Source organism: Oncorhynchus keta, chromosome 34 (genome assembly GCF_023373465.1).
Source record: "Oncorhynchus keta strain PuntledgeMale-10-30-2019 chromosome 34, Oket_V2, whole genome shotgun sequence".
NCBI lineage: Eukaryota > Metazoa > Chordata > Actinopteri > Salmoniformes > Salmonidae > Oncorhynchus > Oncorhynchus keta.
The window spans coordinates 81,915,044-81,926,563 of record NC_068454.1 but is presented as its reverse complement, the minus strand read 5'-3'; the positions used below and the strand labels follow the sequence as shown (position 1 = coordinate 81,926,563).

General features: G+C 45.1%; 2 protein-coding genes across 51 annotated transcripts in view; both read left to right on the top strand.

The window, feature by feature from the left end:
* The window catches only part of LOC118376524 (meckelin-like), an 18,058-nt gene extending 15,888 nt beyond the window's left edge, over positions 1–2,170 (top strand). The window contains exons 27-28 of the mRNA XM_052495637.1: positions 1,304–1,446; positions 1,526–2,170. Of these exons, the coding sequence (XP_052351597.1) occupies positions 1,304–1,446; positions 1,526–1,606 (224 nt within the window). The 3' untranslated portion in view covers positions 1,607–2,170. The remainder of the gene's footprint in view (positions 1–1,303; positions 1,447–1,525) is intronic.
* A 273-nt stretch (positions 2,171–2,443) lies between these two features.
* On the top strand, positions 2,444–9,924 carry pdp1 (pyruvate dehydrogenase phosphatase catalytic subunit 1). 50 transcript variants are annotated; one of them, XM_052495614.1, is made up of 10 exons: positions 4,733–5,023; positions 5,063–5,160; positions 5,298–5,346; positions 5,494–5,853; positions 5,934–6,145; positions 6,277–6,358; positions 6,480–6,574; positions 6,691–6,859; positions 7,426–7,644; positions 7,835–9,924. In XM_052495614.1, the coding sequence occupies exons 4-10, from the start codon at positions 5,722–5,724 to the stop codon at positions 8,213–8,215; spliced, it is 1,290 nt and encodes a 429-aa protein (XP_052351574.1). In that variant the 5' UTR covers positions 4,733–5,023; positions 5,063–5,160; positions 5,298–5,346; positions 5,494–5,721; the 3' UTR covers positions 8,216–9,924. The 50 variants fall into 50 exon arrangements, with proteins under 50 accessions (XP_052351548.1, XP_052351550.1, XP_052351547.1 ...); XM_052495616.1 differs by having other exon boundaries at positions 5,298–5,395; positions 5,592–5,853; XM_052495608.1 differs by having other exon boundaries at positions 5,298–5,395.
* The last annotated feature ends 1,596 nt before the right edge of the window (positions 9,925–11,520 follow it).

Genomic DNA, 11,520 nt, shown 5'->3' with positions numbered 1-11,520 from the left:
TTGTACACTCTTGTTCTCTCAACCAGCTTCATGAGGTAGTCACCTGGAATGCATTTCAATTAACAAGTGTGCCTTGTTAATTTGTGGAATTTCCTTCCTTCTTAATGTGTTTGAGCAAGTTATTTTTGTTGTGACAAGGTAGGGGTGGTATACAGAAGATAGCCCTATTTGGTAAAAGACCAAGTCCATATTATGGCAAGATCAGCTCAAATAAACAAAGAGAAATGACAGTCCATTATTACTTTTAAACATGAAAGTCAGTCAAACCGGAAATTGTTGCAAAAACCATTAAGCTCGATGATGAAACTGGCTCTCACGAGGACCACCTCAGGAAAGGAAGACCCAGAGTTACCTCTGCTGCAGAGGATAAGTTAATTAGAGTTACTAGCATCAGAAATTGCAGCCCAAATAAATGCTTCAGAGTTTTAGTAACAGACACATCTCAACATCAACTGTTCAGAGGAGACTGTGTGATGCAGGCCTTCATGGACGAATTGCTGCAAAGAAACCACTACTAAAGGACACCAATAATAAGAAGAGACTTGCTTGGGCCAAGAAACACGAGCAATGGACATTAGACTGGTGGAAATATTTCCTTTGGTCTGAGTCCAAATTTGAGATTTTTGGTTCCAATCGCCGTGTCTTTGTGAGACACAGAGTAGGTGAACAGATGATGTGTGATTCCCACTGTGAAGCACACCTGTCTTTTCTCTCTGCTTATTTCAGCTGTTCTTGTCATAATATGGACTTTGTATTTTACCAAATAAGGCTATCTTCTGTATACCACCTCTACCTTGTCACAACACAACTGATTGGCTCAAATGCATTAAGGAGGAAATAAATTCCAGAAATACATTTTTAACAAGGCACACCTGTGTATTGAAATACAATCCAGGTGACTACCTCATGAAGCTGGTTGAGAGAATGTCAAGAGTGTACAAAGTTGTCATCAAGGGAAAGGGTGGATACTTTGAAGAATCTCAAATATAAAATATATTTTGATTTGTTTAACACTTTTTAGGTTACTTCATGATTCCATATGTGTTATTTCATATTCTTAATGTCTTCACTATTATTCTATAATATAGAAAATAGTAAAAAATAAAGTAAAACCCATGAATGAGTAGGTGTGTCAACTTTTGACTGGTACTGTATATATCTCAAAACATGGCAGATACAACAGTAATATACGGTCTATGTTACTACATTACACACACTGTGTGGGCTGCAGATAAATGGAAGTGTGGTCTGTGAACAAGCCTGGGCACCTGTATGACCTCTGAAATATGTCTTTATTCAACAGATGAGTCCCATTCGTTCAGTGACGTGCTGTTCTATGGGAACGAAGCCACTCTGTTGATCTTTGACACGCTCTTCTTCTGTGTGGTCGACCTGGGAGCACAGAGCTTCATACTGGCAGGCGTACTCGCATACGTACAGCAAATGGTCAGTATTGGGTGTACTTGTCTTTGTTTGTGTTAGTTGTATAACAGCAAAAAATAACATTATTTATTTTCTATTCTAGATCTTTCGGTTAATCCGTAACGGTATTGGGCGGAGAAACCTGGCCAACAAAACATTGGTGGACAAGAGATTCCTGATCTAGTTTCTGCTGTCAGAATGGTGAAAGTATAGACCAGACGCAGGCAATTCCAGTCCTCGGGGTCCTGATTGGTGTCAAAGTTTTGCCCCAGCTAACACACCTGACTCCAATAATCAACTAATCATGATCTTCAGTTTAGAATGCAATTTGAATAATCAAAGCTGTGTTTGCTAGAGATGGAGAAAAGTGTGACAAGGGTATTCAACTCTTACCCTACGAGGTCTGGAGCTAGTTTTCTGTTCTACCTGATCATTAATTACACACACCTGGTGTCCCAGCTCTAAATCTGAAGAAAAGCCGTGGAACTGGTCCAGAGTTGAGCTTGAGTGGTATAGATTATAGTATTCCATGCCTTGTTAGCATGTAACAGCCTTGGTAGCTGTGTGACTAGCGTGGTTTAATTGTTTTGTTTACAGCTTTGGCAGCCTCTTTTTTTTTTGACAAATGCTTTTCTACTTGTTTACACAGTATTTTGTTCATGTTCTTCACAGGGTCGATGATGTACATTTTGTAATTCAGTTTCTCTGTGATATGTTTTTACAAATTAAAACAATGGGTCTGATTTTATATTGTCTCTTCATTCACTTCCTCTGTTATTGGCCCTGTACTTAGAGAGAGAAGATGGAGGAAGGTGAAGGTAGATGAGAGAAGGATTGTGGTACTTCAAACCATCCACACATTAGCTATTGGCTGCTGTAGTGGCATCATCATTTACTAACCTAACGTGCCAGGAAACATCTCTTCTGCTGAAGTGTGATTACCTTATTATGGTGCTATAAAACTAGATAAGAGTAGGCCCAGCTCTGCTCCAGGGCCAGTAGGAGCTGCAGCCAGCAGGTTCCGTTCACCTGTTCCTTTACTACACTGGGTGGTATTTCGCAAATAGTTCATGATGAATAGGGATCTAGACATTTTGGTGCTTGAAAGTCTGTCACACACCACCAGCAGCATGCAAAGAGTTAACAAGCCAGTCAGATCTGTCAGAGAGGTGAGCCAATCAGCGTTTAGTATGTTGTAAGCTGGAGAGAGATGCAGGAGGGTGGGTAGCGTAGCAAAACGAAATAGTAAACTCTGAGAATACGGTCGGTGGCAAGATAAATGTGTTTGGCATGTTACTTTTGTGCAGTATGTGTTAATGCATTGATAACTAACTTCTGTTATATGTTGTGAGCTTTGTTACCGTGACCGTAATGTACAAGGACTGAAGGAGGAGTGGTGTTTTAAACTGGTTTCCGGTGACGCATAGCTAGATCATCGCTAGCCAACGTTACTACCCAGCAGTAGAGTAGACTTTTTCGGCCCATCAAATTAATACGTAACAATGTGCTGGCTTTAATTATGCTTGTATTTGGGATTATTCGCTATTGGGATCTATGTAGATATTTATCTCGATTTAATCTAAGTACAAAGAAAACTGACTCTGAACTGTACTGTAATCAATCAACATGACAAATCTGTAGCAGTCAGGCCTAGCCAAGGGATAGGCCGTGGTCACTGGTCATAGACTGGAGGTTTGAGCGGTATTTCAACTAGTACCGGGTGGTTCCGTGTAGTTCAGCCGTGCCTGGGTCTCTTTCGACCGACCAGAGCAGCTGCACGCATTGCCCCTTCGCTACAAATAGCTAGATTAAAGCGTAAATCAGAAAGCGAAATCCCGGCCACTGTTTAGGTAAAAAGCTGAGGGATAGGGCTGGAGAAATGTATCTACTCTCAAATTCATAGACAGAGCTATGGATGCAAGGACTGACCATCCATTATATCAAAACAATAGTTTTAACCATGTTTTGAGGCTTTATAATGTTTGTTTACTTTTACGTTGTTTCCAAACATTGAAGGTTAACAAGCTTTTATTTTGGGTTCTGATGGAGTGTGGCAGTTGAACTAAGATCGAGGCTTTTCTACATTTTATTCTTCAAGAATCGATGGGTCCATGTCATTAATTTAGCAACTGCTGATTGCCCCTTTAATTATAGTGTAATTATTGTATTTGTTCATGTTTTATTAGGATCCCCATTAGCTGTTACAATAACAGTAGTTCCTCTCCCTGGGGTCCTAATGGAGTAGGCGGAAAGGGCAGAGAGGGATAGCCTATGCCGTTAGAGAGAATCTAGTTCAGTAGGACAAGATTGGGTTTTCAGGAGTGAGCAAATGTCAGACCCGCTTCACAGGACTATATATAGTCTGTCAGGCAACTAGCGGTGGCTGACCCCTGTAGAGGGGCAAGGTTCTTTCATGGAGCAACAAAGCATGGAAGACGACTAGCCGTGGCCGACCCCTGTAGCACACTGGGTCTCAAACCTGTCCTTGGGACCTCAAGCCATTCCATATATTTGATCTACTCCAGAACTAGCACACCTGATTCAACTTTTCAACTAATCATCAAGCCTTTGTGTAGGTGAATCAGGTGAGTTTAGAGCTAGATCTAAATTGTGAAAAGTCTGGGGAGAGGTTTGAGAACCACTGCTGTAGAGGTGCAAGGCTCTTTTCTGGTGCAGCACAGCTTGGAAACCTAGTGCCAGTCTGTCACACTAGTCCGCAAGTACTGGAATGCAGTGTTCCATTGTTGGAGTGCAACCTGCCTCAAAGCATAATAAAGCCTCTGCCAAGAGGCTCAGACCTTTATTGCACAGGAGGTTTCCTTGTAGCAAAGTCACTGGTTCCAGCTCCCTTATTCACCACACAATCCAAATAAATACAGTTGGAAGATAGAACTGCTTGTCTTGATCCGTTATGTTATTTGCATGTCACTTTTGTTTGTATCGGTCTGTAATGGTACCTTTGTCGAGAGCTCTGTTACTACGTGTCAGTAATTTATGTACACTGACTGAAGGAGAGGTGTGTACACAATCAAAATGCCATAGTCAGCTGTGGTTGTGACTGAATTATACAGATGACACAAGCTGCATTTTTGCCCATAGCTCACAGTTCCTGGTGTCTACCGTAGGTGAAGGAGTGTTGGTGGTGCTCTGAGAGAGTGTGTGTGTGGCGGTGCTCTGAGAGTGTGTGTGCCCAGAGCGAGCCACCATGCCCGTGACATCACAGCTGTTCCGAGGCTTCCCTCGAGCGAAGCTCTGGGGTTCCTCCCTGTTCCCATGCCAACGCCAGCTCCCCTGCTGCCCCACCTCCCACCGGCCCACCTCGTCGCAGCCCCACCCCATATGGCTGACAGCCATGCCCGTGCGTGGCTATAGGAGGAGCCCTGACCTCCACAGCTACAATCTCACCCCCCCACAGGTCAACTCAATCCTCAAGGCCAACGAGTACAGCTTCAAGGTAGGGGCGGTCGATACACACATTTACACACAACGAGTACAGCTTCAAGGTAGGGGCGGTCGATACACACATTTACACACAACGAGTACAGCTTCAAGGTAGGGGCGGTCGATACACACATTTACACACAACGAGTACAGCTTCAAGGTAGGGGCGGTCGATACACACAACGAGTACAGCTTCAAGGTAGGGGCGGACGATACACACATTTACACACAACGAGTACAGCTTCAAGGTAGGGGCGGACGATACACACATTTACACACAACGAGTACAGCTTCAAGGTAAGGGCGGACGATACACACATTTACACACGATGAGTACAGCTTCAAGATAGGGGCGGTCGATACACACAACGAGTACAGCTTCAAGTTAGGGGCGGACGATACACACATTTACACACAACGAGTACAGCTTCAAGGTAGGGGCGGACGATACACACATTTACACACAACGAGTACAGCTTCAAGGTAGGGGCGGACGATACACACATTTACACACAACGAGTACAGCTTCAAGGTAGGGGCGGACGATACACACATTTACACACAACGAGTACAGCTTCAAGGTAGGGGCGGTCGATACACACATTTACACACAATGAGTACAGCTTCAAGGTAGGGGCGGTCGATACACACATTTACACACAACGAGTACAGCTTCAAGGTAGGGGCGGTCGATACACACATTTACACACAATGAGTACAGCTTCAAGGTAGGGGCGGTCGATACACACATTTACACACAACGAGTACAGCTTCATGATTGCGCTGAGACCATAAGATTATGATTGTGTGCTTTGGTTCTAGGTTCCAGAGTTTGATGGTAAGAATGTGTCATCGGTGATGGGGTTCGACAGTAACCAGCTGCCTGCCAACGCACCCATCGAGGACCGGCGCAGCGCTGCCACCTGTCTGCAGACGCGGGGGATGCTGCTGGGAGTGTTCGATGGCCATGCGGGCTGTGCCTGTGCACAGGTAAAGTTTCTGCTTTCATTGTGTATAATCTGCGAGTTAGTTTTAATGTGCAGTAAAACATCTACCTGTCTGTTTCTCAGGCGCTGAGTGAGAGGTTGTTCTACTACGTAGCCATGTCCTTGATGCCCCATGAGACCCTGTGTGAGCTGGAGGCTGCAGTAGAGGCAGGCAGGCCCCTCAGCCCCATCCTGCAGTGGCACAAACACCCCAACGACTACTTCACCAGGGAGGCACAGACTATGTACTTCAACAGCCTCAGAACCTACTGGCAGGAACTCATAGACCTCAGCAGGTACACACACACACACACAGAGCAAGTCATATACCTCAACAGGCATGGGGTAATAAGGATGCATCAGTAGTGTTATTAAACATGGGTCATTATTCAGTGTTGGAGTTGATTGTATGTGATTGTGTTCCCAGTCCAGGGGAGAGCCTAGGGCCCAGAGAGGCGTTGCTGAGTGCCTTTAAGAGACTGGACAGTGACCTGTCTCTGGAGGCTCAGGTGAGAGACTGTGTTCTATCCCCTTGACTTCTATCCTCTGTCCATCGATGTCTCTGTGTTACCATAGTATCCAGCCCTGGGTAGAAATGTATAGTGCTGATCATTATGTTGTGTTGTCCAGGTGGGAGACGCCAATTCCTTCCTCCACTACTGGGTTCTGAGAGTGGCCTTCTCTGGAGCGACTGCCTGCGTAGCTCACATCGATGGATCCGACCTGTACGTACTCTAGTCCACAGCCACGGATCTCTCTCTGTTGGCTCCCATAAGTACTGCCAGGTCTCCATCTGCCTGCTCTGACTGAGTGTCTGAATCCTCTGACTGTGGTTGTGTAGGTATGTAGCGAACACGGGCGACGGCCGGGCGGTGCTGGGGGTCCAGGAGGAGGACGGCTCATTCAGCGCTCACACGCTCTCCAACGACCACAACGCCCAGAATGAGAACGAGGTGGCCCGCATCCAGGGGGAGCACCCCCTCTCTGAGAAGAAGACTGTCGTACGACAGGTCAGTACCGTTACACATCCAGAGACAACAGTGGCACAGCAGGTCAGTACCGTTACACATACAGAGAGAACGGTGGCACAGCAGGTCAGTACCGTTACACATACAGAGACAACAGTGGCACAGCAGGTCAGTACCGTTACACATCCAGAGACAACAGTGGCACAGCAGGTCAGTACCGTTACACATACAGAGAGAACGGTGGCACAGCAGGTCAGTACTGTTACACATACAGAGAGAACAGTGGCACAGCAGGTCAGTACTGTTACACATACAGAGAGAACAGTGGCACAGCAGGTCAGTACCGTTACACATACAGAGAAAACGGTGGCACAGCAGGTCAGTACCGTTACACATACAGAGAGAACGGTGGCACAGCAGGTCAGTACCGTTACACATACAGAGAGAACGGTGGCACAGCAGGTCAGTACCGTTACACATACAGAGAGAACGGTGGCACAGCAGGTCAGTACCGTTACACATACAGAGAGAACAGTGGCACAGCAGGTCAGTTAAACATAAAGTAAAAACCAACATATATCCTCTATCTCTTTCTCTCCCTCTGCCAGGACCGGTTGTTGGGCCTGCTGATGCCGTTCCGTGCGTTTGGAGATGTGAAGTTCAAGTGGAGCATTGACTTGCAGCGAGGTGTGTTGGAGTCAGGACCAGACCAGCTCCATGACAACGAACACACCAAGTTCATCCCCCCCAATTACCACACCCCTCCCTACCTCACGGCCGAGCCTGAGATCACACACCACCGCCTCCGACCTCAGGACCGCTTCCTGGTGAGAGACAAAGGATTGGTCAATTGACTGATTGACCAATTCATGATTTCATTGATTGATTGATAAGGCTTTGTTGTCTTTTCTTGAACAGAAACTTGCATTGTGCTCCATTAAAACATACCTATATCTGAAGTTATGTAGTTCGAAGTTTCCTTTTGTTAACTACAGGTCTTTGTCCCTCCTCCCGCAGGTGCTGGGTACAGACGGGCTGTGGGAGACGCTCCATCGACAGGAGGTGGTCCGGATCGTAGGGGAGTATCTAACGGGGGTCCACCAGCGCCAGCCCCTCACCGTGGGGGGTTACCATGTCACCCTGGGACAGATGCAGGGGCTGCTGGCTGAGAGGAAGGCCCGTGCCTCCTTAGCGTTCCAGGACCAGAACGCTGCCACCCACCTGATTCGCCACGCGGTGGGCAACAATGAGTTTGGAGCAGTGGACCACGAGACGCTGTCCAAGATGCTGTCTCTGCCTGAGGAACTGGCCCGCATGTACCGCGATGACATCACCATCATCATCACACAGTTCAACCCCCACGTGGTTGGACACCAGCGCCAAGGGGGGGAGTCCTGAGCCAGCTCAGCCTATTAGAGGGGAACGTGGACATGAACAGGAAGTTTACTTTCTAGGAGGAAAAACACTGATGTGAGGACTGGGTCTTGCTACATGGTTAAGCTCTAATCTTTATTTTACCAAACGCACACAAAACATACTGTTAATGGACTAACCCTGCAGAGGGAGGACTGCCTACCTTCGGACTCCTTATTTTAGGATTGTTATTGAAGAGGTGTGTGTACAGTATGTGCACATGTGAGCACACAGTCCTGGTCATGTGGATTGTTGAAATGCTTGCTGATACTGATCACAAGTTGGCTCTTTTCTGAGTGTTGTGGCCTGATGTGTGTACAAAGCTTTTTAAAGGATATTTGATCAACCTCTACAGCATTCTGCTTCTCTGCTCTGTCACAGTCTCTGCCCATAGGAAACTTTAATTTGTGCCTAAAGAGTTTGCTGCTTTATAACTATGTTGTCTGAGCATTGAGGTAATGATACGGTGGCAGCCTTTGTGTTTGTTCAATCTGGCCTGTCTACTCCTCTACAAACATCCCTCCCTCTTTCATATCACAGATTCTGTGCTGTGCAGTTGCAGCATCTGTCTTGCTCTAGAGCTGCAACTGGCCTCCATCCTGGCTCTACCGCATGGCTCTGCTGTTACATAGTAGGGCTCTGTCTGTCTGTGTTCTGTCATTGGATGGATCAGTGTCCTTTATACTTGTTATAGACGGACAGCCAAGAGCCCCCGGCACACTTCTTGTTATCTTATATTTTGAATAATGTTTATTTAAAATGTTTTTAATCTGATTTCAAACATTGACTATTTTGTCAACCTTAGAGAGTAATAACTGCCTGTGTCTATAAAGCAGATGTTATTGCTCTGAGACAGACGGCGTCACTAAGATAGGAACCAGTAGAGCTACGTAGTGTGCAGGCTTTAGATCCAGCACTAACACCTCTATCACAACTACTCGCCCACAGGAATCAGCTTTGTTATGCGCTGAGTGTGTCTGAGAGATTCTACAGCAGACTGAAGGAGTGGTGGTATTCTGTAGAGGAGAGAGAGAGGGGTGTGTGATCAGACGTTTATTGTTTTAGGGTTGCAGAGTATACATGTTTCAAAGAAACATAGTGGTTGAACCTTTCGTGTTTTTTGACAATTATACTCTCATACGGGGGAGGGATATGGTATACTAACGTCATCATGCTTACATGGTGGGTATTCTATCAAACATGTTTTTAAAAAGTTTAGTTTTTAGTTTTTAACAGTGTATCATTGCTAGCCTGGTGTCAGATCTCTGTCTGAGGTAACCATGGAATTAGGAATTGAACTGTAACCATCTCCTGTCATGTTCATGCCAAACCTCCAGAAGTGACTAAAACAGAGACAGACTTAGTCACTGTTGGCAGGACACTAACCATGGTGTGGTTCTAGGCTTGTATAGGTCAGATGAAGGGTGTGCATCATATGAGGTTGTATATCTCGTGGTGGTGTATATTTAGGAGAGGAGAGAATGTAAAGCTGAAGGTGGCTCTGTCTGGACGCTGGCTGAATACTTGAAGGTTATTTATGCAACTTTTAATATGTCACAGTTATTTATCCACAATTATATGAGATGTGACAGGTATGTATGTACAGTGTCCTGTTTGTGTCCAGTGACCTGTTTGGGCTTGAGACTAAAGTTTTTTTGAATTTGGAAACTTAATAAAACAATGGCTACTACACATGTTTGATTTTGTTCTGCCTGTCTGTACCTATTGCTGCCTGGTTGTGCTGTTCTGCAGTGCCTCTGTCTTTAACTCTCTTCTGCCACACCCCTGGAATGTGGTCAGACCGGACTGTGTGCCCGTGGTGCTCTCAGAAGGTCAAGGCAGACTGAGTCCATTCCAGAGGTCAGCCAGCGAGGTGTCAAGTTACACTGGTGTGTGTTTGTGTGTGTTCAGGTCATGGTAATTTCTCTGACAGATTCTCCTAGTCCCACGCGGCAACAGTGACCAAGGCAGTACAGAGTACAGCTCACCCTCTCACTCCGCACTCTTCCCAACAACAACCCCCTATTGCTTTGTAGCTCTGGAGTAGGCGTAATCTGTGTCCCTGTCTGCCTAAAACGGAGTTATCTTCTAGTTTCTGTAGTTGGATCAGTAATCAGTGGTGCTTTTTTTGGCTACTTGGATAGCAAGGTCCATGTAATGTAACCAGTCTGGTTCATATTATGTTCTCACTCTGCTCTCATTCTGCTGTGTAGTAACTCAAACATGTCCATTGTTAGTCACTAGATGGCGCTAGTAGATAGAGAACCTTATTGAAAGATCCCTTACACAGAAATATGACAGACGTCCGCACTCACACGTGTTTAATTTATTTGATTCAGTGACCTTGAGGCTGGATTGTTATTCTCCTAGGTTTTTCTGTCCTTAGTTACCAATCTATGCGTTTGGGTGTATAGACTTGTTTTGATAGTGGGAATTTGTGTGTTTAGTTTGTGTGTGTGCATACCTGCATCGTGTGTGTCAGTGGGTATTGTGTTTATAATTCTCAGCATGTCTTACTGGCATAATGTGTGTATTTCTGAAGTCAAGTAAGGTTGTGTTTGGAAGGAGGGTACTTTATCGGCTATTTTCTTTATGCTGGTGTTATTGGACTGTGTTATGTGTTAAGGCTGGTGTTATTGGACTGTGTTATGTGTTAAGGCTGGTGTTATTGGACTGTGTTGTTGTTATGTATTAAGGCTGGTGTTATTGGACTGTGTTATGTGTTAAGGCTGGTGTTATTGGACTGTGTTGTTGTTATGTATTAAGGCTGGTGTTATTGGACTTTGTTATGTGTTAAGGCTGGTGTTATTGGAATGTGTTGTTATGTGTTAAGGCTGGTGTTATTGGACTGTGTTGTTGTTATGTGTTAAGGCTGGTGTTATTGGACTATGTTGTTGTTATGTGTTAAGGCTGGTGTTATTGGACTGTGTTGTTGTTATGTGTTAAGGCTGGTGTTATTGGACTGTGTTGTTGTTATGTATTAAGGCTGGTGTTATTGGACTGTGTTGTTGTTATGTGTTAAGGCTGGTGTTATTGGACTGTGTTGTTGTTATGTATTAAGGCTGGTGTTATTGGACTGTGTTGTTGTTATGTATTAAGGCTGGTGTTATTGGACTGTGTTGTTGTTATGTATTAAGGCTGGTGTTATTGGACTGTGTTGTTGTTATGTATTAAGGCTGGTGTTATTGGACTGTGTTGTTGTTATGTATTAAGGCTGGTGTTATTGGACTGTGTTGTTGTTATGTATTAAGGCTGGTGTTATTGGACTGTGTTGTTGTTATGTATTAAGG

Excerpts from the sequence above, each read along its gene's own strand:
- pdp1 (XM_052495588.1), top strand. The coding sequence starts at position 4,628 with ATGCCCGTGACATCACAGCTGTTCCGAGGCTTCCCTCGAGCGAAGCTC. Across the intron at positions 6,359-6,479 it reads ACCTGTCTCTGGAGGCTCAG|GTGGGAGACGCCAATTCCTT; the intron begins GTGAGAGACTGT and ends TGTGTTGTCCAG. Across the intron at positions 6,860-7,425 it reads AGAAGACTGTCGTACGACAG|GACCGGTTGTTGGGCCTGCT; the intron begins GTCAGTACCGTT and ends TCCCTCTGCCAG.